The following is a 20,190-nucleotide window of genomic DNA, read 5'->3' on the forward strand; positions in this document are numbered from 1 at the left end:
TTTTGTTGCCAATATCAGAGGGAAGCTCGCAGGAACAAATGCACCCATCCTTGTGAAGCCCAATCCACGCATCTAGCTCCCTGTCAAAGTAACCTTGGTCTGTGAAAGGCAGACCCCAGGGGTGCCACCTCCACACACGGTACTTAGTGTTGAAGGAGTAGGTCCTCTTCTGGAGGCCCGGGCGATCGCTGTAGGATGTGGTCATGAGGACGGTGAGGCCGTCCGAGTGCACGGCATAGGAGGTAATGATCTCATAGGCGTCGAACGGCGGCGGCGGTGCCGGCAGGCTCCTCCAGGACCAGCCCTGCTCGCCTGGATCATGCCAGCCGGTGGGTGCGCATGACATCACATCAAAGGAGTGCTGTTTGCTGCAGGCCGGAGGTGAAAATGCATAGATCATTTCACGGACAGACACGATGATGTCGAAGCCACATTGCAGCTGCGCAGGAACGGCAGGGCCGATAGCCAGTCCTGCTGTCTCGGCGTCGTAGACGAGGGCAGGGGTCTGTCCATAGCGTGCATCAGTAACGATGAAGATCTTGCTGCCAGTGGCGGCGAAGAGCATGTCAGAGTCCCCTAGTGACGCCAGCCGCAGCGGCCGGAGGGTCCGGGAGGTGCCCTGCAACGGCAGCGCCGGCGTCCGGGTCGTCGTCGGAGTCCGAGTCGAAACCGTCGGTGTCGATCTTGTGGACGCTGAACCCCTTCTCCCAGTCATCCAAGATCAGATAGAGGTGCTTCCGCCGCCGGGCTGGCCGTGACCTTTTGCCGTCCAAATCGCCACCGCGGCGCTGGTTTTGGGACTCCTGCCCCTGCCGCTTAGGCATATTTCTTCCTTTCTATAATGAGTCGAATCACTGAGGCGGATGTGGATCTAAAAATCCTGCTTTGTTGCTGGCCGGGGCACCTACCTACCGAAGATCTGCAATTGCGACGGCTGGTGGATGCCTCCCCTCTAGCTTGCTTGTGGATCGATCTGCCGATGCAAAGCAAACCTTTTCAGAATAATATATAGAGAGGGTCCTGCAGCAGTGTGGCAATCGAAGAGGAGTTTTTTTAGCCTCTGGATACAGCTGTAGTATCTTAGTATCTGTTCATGTACAATTCACACCAACCCTACACACGCACACCACACTCACACCACACGTATACAAACAAACCTACAACTACACTCAGATCAAATCGCGTCCTTCGTGAGATCACCAGATCCATCCAATGCTCCGTAGGCGACAGGCGCATCGCAATCCCTTTGTGGCTCCACGCGTGAGAGGCAACAGAATTTAATAGGGAACATACTGTTCCCGGTGGGAAATCCGGGACGAGCAGCGCTCGAACCCGCGACCGGTGGCCTCCGCACCTGGAGAGCGCACCAACCGAGCTAAGGCTCGGTCCCAATCGAAGAGGAGTTGGATTCCAAAACCATTCATTCACAGTCGCGAGTGCGTGTCAAGGTTTACAAACCGGTCCAGCCCGGTTCCGGTTTGGGCCGGTACCAAACCGGCCCAAATTCAAAATTCAAATTTAAATAAAAAAAATAAAAATTTCCCAAAAAATTTCCTAAAAATACTTCAGGGTGCTACGAATCTAATGGTGTCAAATTTTCTCAAAAATTCATTCGTTTAACATACTTTTCGAGCATTTAAAAGTAAATCAAAAAAGAAAAGGAAAAAAATGAGACGGCCCATTAAGACCCACTTGGTAAACCAGTCAAACCAGCCGGTAAACCGGTCAAATCGGCCGATATATCGTTCCAAACTGGTTACACATGCAATTTTAAATTTGGATTTGAATTTAAACCGGTCAAACCGGCTAGTAAACCGGTCAAACCGGCTAGTATACCGATTCAAACCGATTACACATGTGATTTTGAATTTGAATTTGAATTCAATCGGTTTCTAATCAAACCGGTCCGCTAAACTGCTACCGGAGGGCGGCGGTTTGACCGGACCGGTCGGAATTATTAACCCTGGTGCGTGTACCTGTCCGGCTGGCTGACCCGATCGGCGGGACACCAAACCGCCGGATCCGAGCGATATCTGCCGCATCCAATCCCGCTCGGCCAAATTTGAATGCCCCCTGCTTCCTAGAGCTAGAGGGCGTGATACCAGACGGCGGCGAGCCTGCTCTCTTCCCCTGACCTCGAATCCTCGGTGGAAGGCCGGCCCAGCGGCCGGCAGAGGTGGGGCGGCGGTTGGCGGTTCCGTGAGTCGCCGTCGGAGGAAGGAGGTGAGTCGCCGGCGGAGGAAGGAGGCGGGGTCGGGTGGCGGGCAGCGGAGGAACCGCAGCTGCAGGCGGGCGGGCGGGCGGGGCCTCCTCCCGCCACCCCCTCATTCTCCACGGTCCGTCCGCCGCTCCTCACGGCCGGCCGTGCCACGCTCTCGGTCCCGCCGCGGACCGCGATCTGGGGATCCTTTTCTGGCCATTTGGAGAAGGGTCAGGACGGCGGGGGTTCCGACCCACGCCTCCACCTTCTCCTGTCCCGACCGCCACTCCAGGATGGCGGTGGTGCCGGCGGAACTCAGCAACATCACCATCGACAATCTCCCCGCCGAGTTGCTCAGAGAGGTCATGCTTCGCGTCCCGACGCCGGCCGCCCTCGTGCACGCCGCGGCCGTCTCGAAGCGGTGGCGCGGCATCATAACCAACCGCACAGGGAGGTTTCTCGACGACTACCGCGAGCACCACCAATCCTCGCCCTTGCTTGGCCTCTACATCCCGCGCGAATTCGGCGGCCTCCCCTCTTTCCAGAAGGCGGATTCAATCCAGTCTGCCGGTGACCGCGACCTCGACCTCCAGCGCCCCGCAACCAAGGCCTTCAACCTCGGCGGCCTTGAGAGTCATCCGGAGTGGCGCCTCCTTGACTGCTACAACGGCCGCCTCCTCCTCGCCAGAGGCCACGATTCCCTGGAGGTGTACAACCCGTTATCCTGCGAACGCATCAAGGTGCGCCTTCCTCAGGATGGTATCCTCCCGAGTTACTTTTCCGCGTGCTTGCTACAAGGTCATGACGACGACGCGGCGTCGTTCAGAGTGGTCTCCGTGCAGCACGATCGCCGTCGTCGCGACAGGATTGTTCGTGCTGTCGAGTACGACTCTTGTAAGAAGAGTTGGAAAGATCACCCTTGGGACTGGGAGACCCTGAAGAACATTGAGGGGACTCAGCAGGGCGAAATGATGCACGCCGGCAACTTCATCTTTTGCAAATATACTGGAACATTCTTGCTCTTGCTGGACACGAGGCAGATGCAATTTTCCGCCCTTCCCCTCCCAACCGACAACAATTGGAAACACTATGCTATAGGAGAGATGGAGGACGGCGTATGCTGTCTTGCATCAGTTGACTCGGCTGGGATATGGAACAAAAAGCATCTGAGAGTGTGGAAGTTGGAGAAACTGAAATGGACAATGGAGAAGGAAATGGATATGGAGCAGGTGCTTGGCAAGCATGCCCATGGCAGGTTTTTGTTCTATAAAGTTCATGCAGTAACCAATGGCATAGCTCTTTTGTGCTCAAGCATGCATCAACTTCATTTTGTTGTTGACCTGAAGACCTTCTTTGTGAAGGACAAGTTTGAGTTCAAGGATCGTGCTTTTCCTATGCAAATGCCATGGCCGCCAGCCTTTTCAGTGGCTACAGTTAGTGCTGAGCAATCTGCCCCTTACACATGTGTTCAAGAAGCCATTACAGCGGCACCAACACTAGTTAGAGCAGAAGAATGCTTTGACAAGGAAGATAATATTCCGAATGATCATGATCTAGAAGCTCAGGTATAAATCTTTAAAGCTCAGCTACTGGAATCTCTTCAACCAGGACACTTCTGACTAGTCGAATTCTTTTGCTCACAGCAGATTCCTGTCCAGGATTCGAGTCTGTGTGTTATGTGGGGCAAGACGTATTCTAGGAGGAGAAAGAGGCCGCAGGAAAATAAGACCCTCTCCCTCTGTCAGGCTTCCTCCAACGGCGCCCTGTAAAGCGCCCCCCACCCTACGTAGGGGGGGCTTTGGGGGGAGCGAGCGGTCCAACGGCTCCCCCCACAGCTCCCCCTGTATATGGGGGGAGTTGAAACTCCCTCCATATATAGAGTGAGTTTCAACTCCCCCTATATCTCTAATCACACCGTTTTTTCATGATATTAATCTCGTTTGAGCCTCGTAACATGATGATAATGCGTATTATGATAGTACAAATATTGTATGATTTTTTTTTAAATTCAAAAATGATAAATAAATAGTTAGTTAATGAGTGATAGTATATAGAGGGAATAGATATGGGGGGAATGGTTGGAGAGAAGGAGTTATAGGGGGAGGAATCTTTTGGAGGGAGGTAGTAAAATATAGTAAATAGTACGTTTGGGGGGAGTTGAATGGGGGGAATGGTCGGAGATAGCCCATCAGCTACCAGCCGGGCTCCCCCCTCCAGCCACTACACTGTGCGATGAAGATTCTGGTTTGATTCATACTGAAGGTAAATGTCGATTGCTACATCATTGCTAATGCTGTTCAAGAATAAGCTATATGATCAAATGCAAATATTTTCTAACAAATAATTCTTTTATCTGTTATCACTCCAGCCGAGGCCCAGTCCAATGAGTACCTGTCGGGCAATGCCGCACGAGCCCTAAGGCTTTCTCCAACCATTCCCCCCATCCAACTCCCCCCAAACGTACTATTTACTATATTTTACTACCTCCCTCCAAAAGATTCCTCCCCCTATAACTCCTTCTCTCCAACCATTCCCCTCATATCTATTCCCCCTATATACTATCACTCATTAACTAACTATTTATTTAACGTTTTTGAATTTAAAAAAAACATACAATATTTATACTGTCATAATACACATTATTATCGTGTTACGGGGCTCAAACAGAATTAATATCGTAAAGAAACGGTGTGATTAGAGATATAGGGGGAGTTGACTCCCCCCATACGTGGGGGGAGTTTCAACTCCCCCCAATATACAGGGGAGCCATGGGGGGAGCCGTTGGAGGGCTTCCTCCCCCAAAGCTCCCCGTACGTGCGGGGGAGGGAGCCTTACAGGGCACCGTTGGACATAGCCTAAGGGAACCCCAGAGAAGAAGCAACCGCAAGCCCAAGCCCAACCCAAGAGTAAAAGGTCCAGATTGGACAGTAGGCAGAACTCGGTAGGATATGGCAAGTGTACAGCATCATTGCTAATGCTGTTCAAGAATAAGCTATATGATCAAATGCAAATATTTTCTAACAAATAATTCTCTTATCTGTTACCACTCCAGCCGAGGTCAAGCAATGCCGCACGAGCCCAAAGGGAACCCCAGAGAAGAAGCAACGGCGTGGCCAAGCCCAACCCAACCCAAGAGTAAAAGGTCCAGATTGGACAGTAGGCAGAACTAGGTAGGATATGGCAATCGTACAGCATCAGATGTTGGTGCTGAGGAGAGGGAGGGGTCAGCCATTTGGCTGCTGAAGGTCCCCTCCAAGATCAGAGTGTTCCAATGGCGACTGGAGAGGCACTCAATCCCAACAGCGGACGTGCTCCATCGGCAACACATTGACAGAACATGCTGCATGTATAAGTTGCGGCGAATCGGACTCTTGGAAACACTCATTGCTGGAATGCAGGATGGCCAAGTGCGTGTGGGCCTCCGCAAAGGAGGAGGTCGTAGAACAACATTTGGCAAAGGAGGAGGTCGTAGAACATATTTGCAATATCCATGAGCAGAATGCAAAGGCATGGCTGTCAGCAGTCGTATCCTCTCTGTCAAAAGAGGAGTCAAGAAGAACGATGGTGACTTTGAGGGCGCTGTGGCACGCAAAGAGGAAAGCTGTCTATGAAAACATCTTCCAAGAGCCCATTATCGACACACAGTTTCGTCGAAAGATATATTGCTGATCTGGACCTTTCAAACCCACAACCAGAGGCAAGGATGAGACCCGCAACCAGTGTACCACGGTGGTTTCCTCCTCCAAGTGGGGTATCAAATATTAATATTGATTCTGCTTTATCAGAAAAGTCAAGACGGGCCTCAATTGCTGCAGTTGCCATTGAGCATAAATCATAATTCATACCGTAATTATTTTTATCCATATATTATATTATTCATCCGTAACAAAGATGTTAGATGTTGAGTAAACCTATAATATTCAAATCAAACGACAAAATTACGACAAGAGATTAAATACATTTTTTTTGCGGGTAAGAGGTTAAATACATGATGTTAAGATGCAACGACAGATGTTTAAGATTCATGTACTCTACTTGTATATACCACCAAATGCATGATACCAGAACAACACTATCCTCATCTTTGGAAATATAAATGGAATTTTGAATTGAGCTTTATCATATTCATATTAGTATGCAATTGGGGTTTCCGTTCACCGTACCTTGTTGGCATTGGGCACCAGCTCCTGCAGGGCCTTCATCCTCTCCGCGATCCTCTCCCTCCGGCTCCGGAGCTGCAAAGCGGGGACCACGGCACGATTGGAGCAGCAGGTCTGCAGGTGAGACCGTGAGACTGGGAAACATGCGCACAGCATGACGAAGACGAATGTGAAAACGAAGAAAGGGACATGGGAGTGGCAGCGGTTAGGAGCCGGAGCGGAGCAAGAACAATCCAAATCCAGGAAGCAACACCAGACAGCCGCAACGAATTTATCCGCTCAATTGACAATTAACTGCTGCCTGGCCGACCAATCGATAGTTCTCTGAAGTCGTTCTGGAGGCCGCCGGCTCTGAAGTCGATCGTGGTGCACCTTGGAGCATAGTTATTAGAATCGGACCAGCCATTGAACCGGTGAGACTATCGGTTCACTGGTTCATTGGTCCAACCGTTAAGAATTAATTGAACCGCCAGTTCGATAATATTAGACCCGATGAATTGAATCGGCCAGAAATACTTTGAACCGGTGCAATAAAATAATATATAACATATAATTAGCAATATATAATTCGTCACATATATAAATAAGAGCACTAATATTGGTGGTCTAGATTTGGTTTACAAGATATGGAAAAAAACATGTATTAAAACATATTATATATTATATGAGCACTTGCAAATTGGTGCAAACATGACTAGAATAGTAATCTAAAATATTCGCCGTTGCATAACAATCTCCACTGCTAAAATAGAGTGCACCATTGCAAAGGCCTCATTAAAATAATCAAAATAGATATATTATTTATCTTATTTATAGTTTATTTGAAAAAGTTATGAAATAGTGAAATTCAAAAGTCAACCAATTCTCTAGCAGAGCACCACACATGCAACGTTCCAATTCCAAAGCAGCAGACCAGCAGCCTAGCGGGCCCACCGCTGGCAGCCGTGTGCTCGATATCTCCACTCTCCAGTCTCCACGCGGCACGCTGCAGCAGCCTCCCCGCCTCCCTGCACGCTATCAGCACGGACCGGGACCGTTCGCAAGGAACCGGCCGGTTCACCATTCCAAAAAAACTGGCCGGTTTGGTTCGATTGCATAGACGGTCTTTTAAGTGAACCGAGCCGTGTAGCTCCTGATTTCCGATTTTTTTTTTTGGTCCGATCAGCAGTCCGGTCCAATTCTAATAACTAGGCCTTAGGCCTTAGAGTCCATCTGGAGGCTGTAGCTGTGAGGGCCGGCTCACGGTTTTCAAAGCCCCAAGGCGAGCTAGATACTATGAGCCTTTTAAGTTAACTATTTTTATTTGTGATGGTAACTAAAAAGAAGGTATAAATTCTAATAATATATGTAATTTATGAAGAATAATGCCAATATTACAAATGAAAATGACAGAAACATAAAACGAGAATTACTTGCAACCTGCTAGAGCACTAATAGCGCCTAGGCAACAGATGCTTGCGTGGGCCACGAAGCCGCCAGATGGCAGGCCTGCGTTTACGTGAGTGCGTTGGACTCCGATCTCCGGTGTCGGTGTCGGGTCGTCTAGAGAAGGAGAACACCCGACGTCGAGTCTGGGCGAAAGCAGATGAAAACAAAATGCCAAACACCGTGTCGCGATTGCGCGCGTGGAAGGGTGGAAGTCCGTAAGACCGGGCGCTACTCGCAACCCAAATGGATCTATCACAGAAGGCATGATGAGCTACTTTCTTATTAGATGGGCCGAAAATAAGAAGTTAGATTGGCCCAATATATCAGTTCGTGGTAAATATAAAAAAATTAGAACACTTTTTAACATGGAACTATTTTTCCGAAATAAAAAAATTGTTCTATCATGTGTCATAATTTGATTGCCAGTCACATATAAGACTCCTAATATTTGCCTGAAGATCTGCGTGCCTGACTGTCTGCTTGTATACTCTGAATTGAGCCAAGTACTACTAACTTCAACATACTAAATGTTGGGCACCCCTCCTCTGTGGGCCCCAGGCCGTCGCCCCGGCTGCCCTCCACCTTAAGCCGGCTCAGTGCCGCCCTCCTTGCTTCGCGTCGCCGGGATCGATCCGCTGGACCGCTAGGCCACTGGCGACGCTTCGCCGGATCGCCGGAACCAGGCACCACCGGCCTCCTTGCTTTGTCTCGCTGGGACCATGGATCGATCCTGGACGGTGGTCTGTAGAAGGAAACAACTTCGTCGCCGGACGCAAGGGGAGGCCGATTCAAAATTTGATTGATGATGGGTACGCGGTCGGGTACGAGGGACGGGAGTAACAAAACAGGTTTGGTTTTCTTGTTAGATTCATGTTGCATCCTACATTTTTTATGGGTCATCTAGAATGGAGGCCTGTCAGATGGGACCGCTGTGAGAGGTACTGACATATTAAAATTGGTAAAGAAAGTTTCAATATATATATATAGACACACACGGAGAGTATATTCTGTTGGCCGGCTATAGAATAGCTTATTCTGGGCCAGGTAATCCAACGACCTGCATTGATCCGATCCCAACTATCCTCGTTTTTTCCTCACGGCTCATCAGTCCCCCCATTATTGACGCAAGCTGAGCGAGCCCCCCCGATTGGTTTACCAGCGAGCCGTGCATTTCAAGCCGAGCCATTACAGTAATACCCCATAAATGTCCGGTCCATCATTAGCGTCATTAATCGTATGGCATGATTCCAGGATGACTGACTGGCCAAGCGTTCAGCCAGGTGAGAGGGGGCGGAGCGTCCAGGTGATGCATTGCCGCCGCAGACGGCGCCTCCATCTAGTTACGACCCTTAATCAGCGGCAAAATTGGCACGGGCTGACGATTCCTTCGTTTAATGACCTGGGACCTCTACCATCTTCCATATATAGTCGTAATTTTCCACGGACAAATGGCTGAAAGATGCAGACCCCTGAGGCCCCAATTTGTCATGATTCTTGTCCTTGGAGAGCAGCCGTCATCGATGGTAGACGCAGTTCAACCATCATCTGCAAGCCCTGCGACGCCATCATCAGGTATCGTAAATTGTTTATTTTGCTTGAAAACTGAGCTGACAATCCATGTCGCCATTGCCTCAGATGCGCAGGTCGTCGTAACTCTGGCTGCTTACATGGATGTCGTAACTCCGGCAGCCTTCCATATTGCACACACGTCCGATCATCGATTTTCATTGCGACGACGCTGATAATGCAGAAGGCTATGGGAGCAACTCGATGTCCGTGTCACGGCGCCGGTGGTACGTAATTATTTGGAAGTGATTACACTTCAAGCTATGTCGTCGTCCGGGGATGGCACGTAGGGAATCATGCATTGTTGTTTCTTGTAGATCTCAACGTCGACTTTATTTCCGAGCTTTTTGAAAAATCGTGTATGCTAATGATACTATACTTGCTTGTTGTCTATCTAGCTTGTTTGTACTAGCATTTAGGAGAAACTTATGATTATTTGATGGCGCTATCATGTACGGGAAGTTAAATAGATGTGCTGTATGAATGTATAATATGATGAATAGTAACTCCTCCTCTGTGCTGTATGAGACAACGACATGATCTTCTTGATTCATCATATTCTGAACTACCCGTTACTACAATGACCCGGCCCGGAGTAAAACTATCATAAATTAATTTCGATGATTCCGAATGGCAAGTTACCACAATGTGGATACTGATGTTTCGATGAACCAAATCACTACAGTGATGATGGGATCAAATTACCTTAATCAAATTATGATAATCCAAATGGCTTTAGATGATATTTAGATTGGGAAGTTACCACAATTTGGCTCCTTTATATTCCGTGGAACAAAAATGCTATAATGATGAGAGCCATTTACCACAATAGTTTACAATAATTCAAATGGTTTGAGACGACAATTAGGAAGTGTTACCACAAAGCGTCAAGATGCTTTGAGGAATCGCTTACAAAGAATTCATATTTATGGCGATAATACTATGCATAAAGAATCCCCAAAGCATTTTGCTGAGGCTCTAAAAAATTTGCAACTGTCTACAGCAGCTTACTCATAAAAATTTGCTGATACTCCATCCTATCTTAACTCTGGTACTTCTTGCGGCCGTCAACATCCTTCTGTTCTTTGCATGTCACCAAATTAAAGCTTCCAGATTTGTCGGGTACCACGATTAGGGACACCCTAATCGGGGTACTAAGATCGTTTTAAAAACGCAAACACCTGTTGAGGCAACTGGACCCACAAAGGCCCACGGCCTGCTTCCCATCCGGAAAAAAGGAAAGGACTCAAAGAAGTCCAGCGTGCGGCCCATTCGCATCACCCTCGAACCCGCGGAACGATCTCCGCCTCGCTCGAGGGTCCCTCTCGGGCCCGCTGGACAATCTGCGGCTCGCTCGAGGGTAGCGGATCTACCCTCGAGCGGGTGACTCATCTCCTCCTCGCTCGATGGTGGCGAACCTACCCTCGAGGGAGTAGCTCATCTCCGCCTCGCTCGAGGCACCCCTCGGCACAAAGGACGAATGGCCCCGCCGCCCAACCGCTCGCCGTACGAAGGCATTAAAGGCCAGCCACACCGCCACGACACCCAGGGCGGGCGGCGTCAGGCCGCCATTCCCACAGTGGATGTGACCGGGGTCCCATCCGCTGACTTCGGTCACCGCTCTGCCATCCCGGAGGCTGTAGCGGCACTGTGGGACATGCTACGCAAGACAAGACAGGCTCGGCACTGCTCCCGTTACTGTTCTGCCGACACCGACCATCCGGACTCGCCTCCCACTGGGGAAGGGGTCTGGCGACGTCATGTGTCCTTCCGAGAGGGGCGCTCAGCACACGGTCGGGGTCCCGGACCTCCCCCCCTTTTTTAGTCCGGGACTTCCACATGTCCCCCGGACCTTCTACCGTGCACGCCCGCACTCCGACCAGGGGGTCCGGGGCCGTCGCGCGCCACCACTACCGCTGGTGTGTCCAGGACCCTAATCCGTAGGGCCCACTGAATGCCACTGCACCATATATAGAGGATCATGCACCAGCAACGACCACGCCGACTGCAGGGACTGACTCGGCGACTGGCGCAATCTTCACAGGACGAAGGACGATATCCAGGACGACTGCGACGCACGCCGCCTTCCCACAGTGTACTTCCTACAGTGTCCGACCACTGTACCCCGCGATTCAGGGGGAAACTGTAACACCCCGGGTGTTTACACAGTATTTTAAATTGGTGCCTGCACAGTAATGGTGTAGGTTTGCTATGCATCATGTGCTTGAATTACTTAAAAAGGATCTTTTTGTAATTATGAAAGGTTATATGTGTAATTATGATTTTTATGCAAGGTCCTTTATATAGTTAATTGTGTTTATAACTTTTATGGAGGGTGTTTGTGCAAAATTTCAGTGCATTTATTGCATGGCAACCAATTTTGCTTGTAAGTCTATGTTTGTAGTGAATTTACGTTGAAAAAGACAAATTTCCTAGATTTCAAAATCCCTTCAATGATTTTAATTTTAGCTCTTGAATCTTTGGTCAAATAAATTTTTGCACAACATAAAAGTTGTAGATCTTGAAAAGTTGAACAACTTTCATGTTGGGCACTTTTTCATTTGAGCTTTAGTTCAAAAGTTATTGCTTGTTTACAGAAAGGTCCCTGGAACTTTTGGAAATTGCAAAATCGTCCTTATGACCATCTCCCCTCCCTGCTCTGCTTCTCGCCGCCGGCCACCGACAGCGCCGCCCGCCGACGATTTCCCGGCCTTCCCGGCCATCAATTCGCCGTGCGCTGGCGCCCACGCGTCGCGGACGAGCTCCTCCCCCGCCTGTTGCCTCGCGCTGGCGCCTCCACCCCTCGCCACGCCGCCCCGCCGCGCCCAGAACCTCCCCGCCGGCTGCCACCTCGCCGCCGCCGTGGAGAGCCCAAACCAGAGACCCAGCTCTCGATCTTTCGCGCGCCTGAGCACTACCAGAAGCCCCGCGCTCTATTCCCCTCCTCGTTTCGCCAGTTCCCTAACCCCACGCCCCAGAACGCCGCCGCCGCTCACCCCGAACGCCGGCGAGCTCCACTCCACCGCGGAGCCGCCAACCCAGACCCGCTCCACCCCTACATCCCCCACCTTTAGCACCGCCTCGACCTCGCGCAGCTCCCAGGCCACTTCCCCTCGCCTGAACCTCACCGGAGCACCCTCGCCGTCGCTTGCCTCCGCCGCCGACCCGCCCTGCTCCGCCGAGCCGCCGCTTCCGAGCCCCTCCGCGCAACCCTAGGCCACCCAGAGGTGCGCCTTGCACCCGTGAAGCTCACGCACCCCTCCACTCTCGCCGCCGGTGAGCCCCTCGCCGGGAAACGGCCGGTCAACCGCCGCCTCCCCTCTCTGACCCGGCCCAGGGACCTCGGGTTGAAAGGAAAGAAAACCCAGGGGGTTATTTGCATAGGCATAGACTCAGATGAATAGTGCCAGTAGGGGCTGCTTTGTAATATTTTCAGTGAACTTTGAAATTCTAGATCAATTCGTAGAAAATTCGTAAAATAGCAAATCTTGATGTTTTGGAATCCTCTTGAAGAGCTCTATGCAGTAGAACCAGAATATGTTAGGCCTTAGTTGCAAGTTTTTGCTGTAGATGTTGTTTTGTGTTACTAGGTGTATAACTACTTGTTCTTTAATCTTTTTCTTATCTGATGCTTGAAAGCTTGTATTGCTTTGAAATTTAGGTGGTAGTTTACTCATGTTACACTAGCTTTGCTATAAAAATTTCATGATCAGTTCTTTGTTGTAGCTATTTATTTGATTTAATCTTTGTTTAATAGACTTTATTCATGGTAAATAGTTTCTGTTCTTAATAAATCCTGAAAATATTCATGAGTGTTCTTCTGGAGTATGTTAGCTTGTCCAGGAAGTTTGAGCTTTAGTTCATGTCTAGAACAGGAGAAAAAAATTAAATCTTGCTAAACTGATGTCTGTTTAGTTTAATTTTTCTGAATTAATTCCGTGCAGATAAAATCATGAAAAATTCACAGAAGCTAGATCATCCCTGTTTAGATCTCATGTTAAATTTTGAGCTTCTGATCTTCTTTAGTTTGACCTGTGTAATTCTTGCTTGTTCTAGATGTTATCTGAGTAAATGATTTATTGTGATTAAATGATTACATGTCTTGACATGATTTTTGTAGGGTAGATTACTTTATTCATGTTCTGTTTAAAGTAATTTTGGTAGATTTTATTACTGTTTGTACTTTGATTTGTTGATTTATTTACAAACCATGACTTATTTGTATAGGAAATCGCCACCACTCTTTTTATGAAGTTAGTTAACTTCTTTTGTGCTTTTGATCATGATGCCTTGTGTAGTTAAATTTGTTATTTAACTACTCTATAAACGATTGTCCATGTTTGTTTATAATGTTGTTCTTGCATTACATATAGATACGACTACTTTGTCAGACGGGACGTACGAGTTGATTCCGGAGTCTGACGGAGGTGATCTCGAAGCTCAAGTGAACACTGCGGAACTAACTGAAGTCCCGAACCAAAGTTCGGAAGAGCCTAGCGCTGAAATAGTTAGCAATTACCGAGAAGGCAAGCCCCGGACATAACCCATATTTCAAATTATTATCATTTACTGTTATTACTTACTTGTGCATTTACAGTTCTTAGGATTTGAATTGAAACCCTAGATGCATGATCCTAGGAACCTATGTACTGAACACTAGATCTGAGTTCGACTATCTGCTAAGCTTATAGGAACGGTAAAAGTCGAGTGATTGCCTGTCACTCGCGAGCTTTATAGGAATTGCTTGTTTACTTTCTGTTAACAATATAAGGACGACGGACGGGGTTGTGTTCGATATCATGTCCTATGTGAGACCCCGTCTGTGTTGATGAACTTGCTAAGGTCGCGGTGTGTGGTAGTGCTGGTTAAGTTTTTGAAAGTACTAGTCACATGCCGTAAATATGGTACGCGGCAAGCCTAGTAGCCGATTGGACCGGGGAGTGGATATACCTCCCACTCTCTCAGTAGGGATAGGTTTTATTTTATGTTGCGCAACACTACGACTTCTAGGGACAAGGTTCGGCCTTGGAGCCCTGTAGTCGGGGAGAGTGGCACTATCCACAAGCCGGAAAGAAAGGTTAACGGTTGTTTGGGAATGACCCGACGGTATTCCAGACGTGTGTGCTAGGTTACCCTTGCAAGGTTGAATTTCGATTCAGAATCGTCCGCCTCTCACGATGAAATGAGACTGCTTGATCTCTTTGCCACACAGAGTAATAAGAGCAACAATATTCTTATTAATCTTGATGTTTGCTTAGAAGTTTCACCATGAATGGTTAGTAGATGCTTACATAGAATGGTTAATCAACTAGAATCTTGCAGCTAAAACTTGAAAGTAAGGACCTACTCTTTATTGCTTTTCAGCAAAGGAAAACCAGAGCCTTACAAAGCCTTGCATAGTCTAGCTAAGGTGGGCTACTTATACCCGTTGTCGGTTAAGTCTTGCTGAGTATTAGAATACTCAGCCTTGCTGTTGAAACCCTTTTTCAGGTATGACTTTTGAGGATCAGGTCGCTAGCTTGACCTATCCTTGCTCGTTGCCTCCTGGCTGGTCCGTAGAATGGGATACGTCTTCGGCTGGCAATGACTATGACGAGTGATACCCGGCTTGGGGCTAGCTTGGTATACTTTTGGCGACGTGTTGTAGAGATCGGGTTTCATCTTCCGCTGTTTAGACTCTGAACTTATAATCATGGCTTGTATAACTGTTTTACTTAAGTTGGTTTTGTAATAATGGTTTGAACTATTTTGTAATCACTACTGAACTTGCCTGTGTTGTAAATTTTGTGGTTGTAATATCTCTGGACTCGCCTTCGTGCGAGGTATGCTTGTTCGATCCGAGAATCGGTGGTTGTATCGGGACGTTACCCGACAGACCAAAAATTGTTCCGTTTGAAGTGCGTTTAAGCTAATGTTGCCTTTATGGTGATGGTTTACGCACTTGAGCCGGGATAATTTAGGCGGTTCTGCCACAGAAACGACGACTTCCTCGCCCCTACACTCGTGTACGCCGCCCCCTCCTTGTGACTATAAAAGGAGGAGGCGGACTCCCTTTAAGCCTCTCTGGACTCTGGCTGGACCTTCTCTGGTTTCTCTTTTCCAAGAGGACGTTCAGGGACTACTGAGCATTCATCTCAACCGACTCCACTCCTAGCAGAGACTTGGGAGCTTCCCTCCCTCTCTCGCCTTGCTTGTACCCCCTACTACAAGCACTCCGGGTGCAAGATAATACAGTACCCTCGCACACCCCCTTTGCTGGACGTACGGCCCCGCGGCCGGAACCAGGATAAACCGTGTGTTACTGTTATTGCCTCTTGCATCATCATCTGGGACGAGAAAACACGCAGCATTTACTAGTTGGGATCCAGGCCCCCAGGTCGGGACACCGACAAGATTCCTAGATGTTTCAAACTATTATTTTGAGACTATGAAGAATTTAACTTATTTGTATCCCTATTGACAATGCTGAGTTAGGGTAATTGGAGGTCCATGAGTTGCACTGATTTGCAGATGCAAAAAAGTATTTACGATACTGTCATGAAAATGGTAAGCATTTACCAAAAAATTGCTGTCATGAAAATGGTAAGCATTTACCAAAAAAATAGCATCATCAACTTACCACAATGGAAAATGGTAAGCATTTATCAAAAAATAGCATCATCAACTTAACAGAATGGCCTCATCAATATATGGATATTACCAATTAAAAGCATTTAACACAAAGGCGTGATGACATTAACAAAAAAGGATGCCCACTCCAATATATCATGATTACATCAATGCCTTCAAATATGTACAAGATCTTTATACAGTAGGTTATCACAATGGGAAAAAGGAGAGTAGGACATAACAAAGTCACAAAATGAGGTTTAGCATGGAACCCTCATCGAGTTTTTTTTTATACAGAACATGATATCGGAAACAAACAAATCAAAACTACTACAAATTGTTAATAGGTTACCCATTATTGAGAAAATTGCTGATAGGTTACCTGGATGGAAGGCTGATTTGCTCACAAAAGCCGGCAGAAATATTTTGGTCCAATCTGTACTCACTTCCATGCTAATCTATTTGTTATTGGCCCTGGACCTTCCTGCCAAGGCATTGGAAGCAATTGACAAGATTAGAAGGGGTTTTCTTTGGAAAGGAAGAAAAGATGTGAGGGGAGGGCACTGTTTAACAGCTTGGCCTAAAGTTACAAGACCACCTAACTTAGGTGGTTTGGGCATCTCCCACCTCCAGTTTCTAGGACGGGCTCTAAGGTTAAGGTGGCTTTGGCTCCAGAAAACTGAACCGGACAAACCATGGGCCTTTCTCCCAGTACAGGCTCCACCACAAGTAAAAGCTTTCTTTGCTATATCCATTATCTCATAAGTTGGAAATGGAAAAAATACATCGTTTTGGACTGATAGATGATTATTTGGGCAAAGACTGGATCAGGCCTTTCCTCATTTGTTTGAGGCAGTGGCTGCCAGAGCAAAAAAAAAAGGACAGTACATGATGCTCTCCATAATAGAAGATGGGTCTCTGACATAAGGGGTGCTCTTACAGTAAATGTCTTGATTGAATATATTCACTTGTGGGAAAGTCTTTCAGGTGTGGTATTGCAGCCTGATGTGGATGACACTCATATTTGGCAATTTGCGGCATTAGGAAAATACTCTACAAAATCTGCTTATGAAGCTTTGTTTATAGGAGCTATTCACTTCAAACCTTGGGAAAGAATCTGGAAGAGTTGGGCACCTGGCAAGTGCAAATTCTTCATGTGGACAGTGGCACACAAAAAATGTTGGACAACTGATCGCCTAGCAAGAAAAGGTCTTCCCCACCCTGCTGTGTGCCCCCTTTGTGACCAGGTTGAGGAAACAATAGACCACTTACTGGTCTCTTGTGTTTTTTTCCTGCCAGATGTGGTTCATTGTGCTGCAAGGACTTGGACTGCATGCACTTGCCCCGGGACCAGATGATCTGATTTTTGATGATTGGTGGGATAATGTGAGTGACAGGGTATCTGGTCAAGTCCAAAAAGGAGTCAATTCTGTAGTCATTTTGGGAGCATGGAATCTATGGAATCAACGAAACCGGTGTGTTTTTGATGGGGCTGACCCTGATTTGAGCAACATCATCTCGAACACCAAGTAGGATCTGCAGCAGAGTGTAGAGAGCGAGACGTTGGCCCTGGTGGGGGCCCTGGGCTGGATACGGTAGAGTGTAGAGAGCGAGACGTTGGCCCCGAAGGCGCAGGAATGTTGGATGGGTTTACACGGGCTTCTAGAAGAAACACCGATTGCATTTTCACGTCACTAATACGATTCATTCAAGTTTTGCTAAAAAAAACATAGTACGATTCGAGTCAGGCCTAGCTTGAACATGCTGAAATTGTTGGTCGTGTTCACTGTCTGTTGCTTTGCTTCTAGAAAACGTAGTGATACTGATTTTCTTTTGAACCAGCTGATGATCGTATTTTTGGATCCGGTGAGTTCTGTAGTAGGGAGCGACGACGGGGCTATGTACTGCAACTACGACAAGCCAGGGAACCGGCGCGCGAGAACTGTGGGCTTGGATGGACGCCACAGAGATAGCGCCCTCCTCAGAGTTTGTTGCATCGCAATCGCATTGCTGTCAAAGCTGCAAAAAAAAAAAAAATCCTGTTTTGAACCAGAGATATCATTCGAGATAGATAACCAATTGGCCAACAGATTTTATGGTCGTTGAGATCCTCCTTATATCTCTAAGCATGCAGAAGATCGAAGCCATGCTCTGCTCTCCCTATAAATTCGACGTCGCCTTCGTCGAAAAGCCGTCCCACCAGATCCATCGACCACCCAACCAGAAGATACATGGCGCCATCCAAGATGAACCTCCTGGTGGCCACCTTGCTCGTCGCCTTCGCGGCCGTGGCCACGCCACCGGCGGCGGCGTTCTCGTTCCCTGCCATACTCCCCTGCCTAGATCCGTTCCTTCCTCGGATCCCACTGTTCCCCTGCGTGGAGCCGAAGCCGCTCGATCTGGGGCCCAAGGAGTGCCGGACGCCGCTGCTGAAGATGATGCCGTGCGCGGTCTTCCTCACCAACAGCAGCGTCACGGCGCCCTCGCGCGCGTGCTGCGACGGCTTCAGCGCCATCGGCATGGACGGGGAGGCCATCTGCTACTGCCGCCTCGTCAACGGCGACATCCAGCAGCTCCTGCCGGTGCCGATGAACTTCACCAGAATGTTCTCCCTCACGGATGCGTGCGGCATCAATTATTTTGGGCTCGATGCGCTCCCTGAGCACTGCGCCAGTAAGTCATCGTGTATATAATAATTATTAATCTGCTAGAGTTTAGCTTCTGATTTTGTTGATGCAAACGGTAAATTAACTAACTGATGTGTCATGGGGCGTTGAGCAGGGGACGGTTCGCCGCCGATGACCGCGTCACCGCCGGCACCTTAGGCCTTTAGGGTACTTTCCTGCCTGCTGTTATTTCAACTGTTATTCGATTATATTGCATATTAGCCAGTACTGTACGTGTTATGTTCTGATCGAGCATTAACTTCTATTTGTTTTGTTTTGTTTTGTTTTGCAGCAGGAACGCTGTACGAGTTAGATGGGAAGGATGAAGGTGTGGATGCCAGAGGATGGGTGTGCTTAGTTTCGACATGCTATACTAGTAGGAGTTGCTTAGGGGGTCATATGCAAGCTTTAGATTATGTGACATCATGTCATTAGGTTTAGCCATAGGGATTTGGTTCCTGCCATTCAAGAATAAAGATGTCATTATATTCCATCAAAATACGTCATCTGTTCTGAAAATATAGTGTCATTACCACTCTCAACATGAACAGATAAGATTCTGCTGTGCTGGCATCTGCTTTAGCCGTGAATCTTGTCGTCATAAGATTCAACATGAACACGAACGCAAACGGTTTTTATTCATACATATATAATGCATCGTCATAATAACTGTTAAAGGAAAAGAATCAAACCACCAACAAGGTGTACGAAATTTTGAAGACTCAATACATATCTCTGATTGTATGACATTGTTAGTGAGCTCTCTATAGCCATGCCCTTTTGTGGAATTTCAGGGGCGAGGAAGCGTCGCCGATGGCGGTGGGGGAAGATCGATGGGAGGCAAGGGCGGAGCTTCATTACTGTAGCAAATAGTGGCCCCCTCATTTGTCTGAAATTCAAGGTCAAGCTCCGCCACTGATGGGAGGCACAGGTCCCACTGCAAAAAAAAAAACACCAGGAACATTAGCCGCAAAGCATGCATGGGTTTGATACTCCGATGAGACACTGAAAAGATTTACCGAAACACATGTAGGGCAGCTCCGGGGGTATAAGCGCCAAGCACACAAGAGGTAGTATAGCCAGCCGAACCGGATCGATGTTGGTGTGCGTGAGCTGGTTGACCTCGCCGCCGATGAGGTGGCACAGACAGATGGACGCCGGAGAGGTGGAAATCGCCCTCAACGACCCGCAGCAGCTGGCGGGCGGGCCGGCGAGGCTCGTCCCGGTCGAGAGGAACGGGAGGCAGCTGCCAAGATTCGCTAATATCCACATGCAGGTCGTCGGCGCGCCCGTCGCCGGTGGCGCTGGTGGCGGCGGCGGATTGGTGGCCGCTGGTTGCAGCACCGCCATCAAAGCCACGGCAACGGCGAGGAAGGAGATGGCTGGAGGCGTCGCCATTGCTACTAGCTAGCTACCTGAATTAGTGATTAGGGTCTTAGTGAAGTCCCTTTATATAGCCATTCAACCTTTTACTGGGACTGAGCTAGTTCTTGCCCTTGTTTCTTTTCGGTCTGCTGATTGCGGTCAGTTAGTCGCCACACGCTCTTTTTTCCTACCCCCA

At 48.3% G+C, this 20,190-nt stretch overlaps 3 protein-coding genes across 5 annotated transcripts; 2 read left to right on the plus strand and 1 right to left on the minus strand.

Moving 5' to 3' along the window:
- Nucleotides 1–2,015: 2,015 nt before the first annotated feature.
- On the plus strand, nt 2,016–6,006 carry LOC120662067. Of its 3 annotated transcripts, none has more exons than XM_039941146.1 (6): nt 2,016–3,765; nt 3,844–3,942; nt 4,387–4,462; nt 4,569–4,620; nt 5,061–5,141; nt 5,253–6,006. In XM_039941146.1, exons 1-6 carry the CDS (start codon nt 2,494–2,496, stop codon nt 5,368–5,370), a joined length of 1,698 nt encoding a protein of 565 aa, XP_039797080.1. In that variant the 5' UTR covers nt 2,016–2,493; the 3' UTR covers nt 5,371–6,006. The 3 variants fall into 3 exon arrangements, with proteins under 3 accessions (XP_039797080.1, XP_039797082.1, XP_039797081.1); XM_039941147.1 differs by having other exon boundaries at nt 2,017–3,765; nt 3,847–3,942; XM_039941148.1 differs by lacking the exon at nt 5,061–5,141 and having other exon boundaries at nt 4,569–4,593; nt 5,258–6,006.
- Nucleotides 6,007–17,993: 11,987 nt separating this feature from the next.
- Nucleotides 17,994–19,192, plus strand: LOC120659029 (non-specific lipid-transfer protein C6-like). The gene is made up of 3 exons (XM_039937108.1): nt 17,994–18,636; nt 18,745–18,797; nt 18,922–19,192. Exons 1-2 carry the CDS (start codon nt 18,195–18,197, stop codon nt 18,786–18,788), a joined length of 486 nt encoding a protein of 161 aa, XP_039793042.1. The 5' UTR covers nt 17,994–18,194; the 3' UTR covers nt 18,789–18,797; nt 18,922–19,192.
- A 52-nt stretch (nt 19,193–19,244) lies between these two features.
- Nucleotides 19,245–20,154, minus strand: LOC120659031 (non-specific lipid transfer protein GPI-anchored 12-like). The gene is made up of 2 exons (XM_039937109.1): nt 19,649–20,154; nt 19,245–19,566 (listed from the first exon to the last, which is right to left on the minus strand). The coding sequence occupies exons 1-2, from the start codon at nt 20,025–20,027 to the stop codon at nt 19,532–19,534; spliced, it is 414 nt and encodes a 137-aa protein (XP_039793043.1). The 5' UTR covers nt 20,028–20,154; the 3' UTR covers nt 19,245–19,531.
- Nucleotides 20,155–20,190: the final 36 nt, after the last annotated feature.

This window comes from Panicum virgatum, chromosome 2N (assembly GCF_016808335.1).
Source record: "Panicum virgatum strain AP13 chromosome 2N, P.virgatum_v5, whole genome shotgun sequence".
In the NCBI taxonomy this organism is placed as follows: Eukaryota; Viridiplantae; Streptophyta; class Magnoliopsida; order Poales; family Poaceae; genus Panicum; species Panicum virgatum.

Bases quoted from the DNA above. Each gene is read 5' to 3' on its own strand.
- LOC120659031 (XM_039937109.1), bottom strand. From the start codon at position 20,027: ATGGCGACGCCTCCAGCCATCTCCTTCCTCGCCGTTGCCGTGGCTTTG. The intron at 19,567-19,648 runs GTAAATCTTTTC...TTTTTTTTGCAG, and splicing joins GCTGCCCTACATGTGTTTCG to TGGGACCTGTGCCTCCCATC.
- LOC120662067 (XM_039941146.1), top strand. From the start codon at position 2,494: ATGGCGGTGGTGCCGGCGGAACTCAGCAACATCACCATCGACAATCTC. The intron at 4,463-4,568 runs GTAAATGTCGAT...TTATCACTCCAG, and splicing joins TGGTTTGATTCATACTGAAG to CCGAGGCCCAGTCCAATGAG. The intron at 5,142-5,252 runs GTAGGATATGGC...TTACCACTCCAG, and splicing joins TGGACAGTAGGCAGAACTCG to CCGAGGTCAAGCAATGCCGC.
- LOC120659029 (XM_039937108.1), top strand. From the start codon at position 18,195: ATGGCGCCATCCAAGATGAACCTCCTGGTGGCCACCTTGCTCGTCGCC. The intron at 18,637-18,744 runs GTAAGTCATCGT...GGCGTTGAGCAG, and splicing joins GCTCCCTGAGCACTGCGCCA to GGGACGGTTCGCCGCCGATG.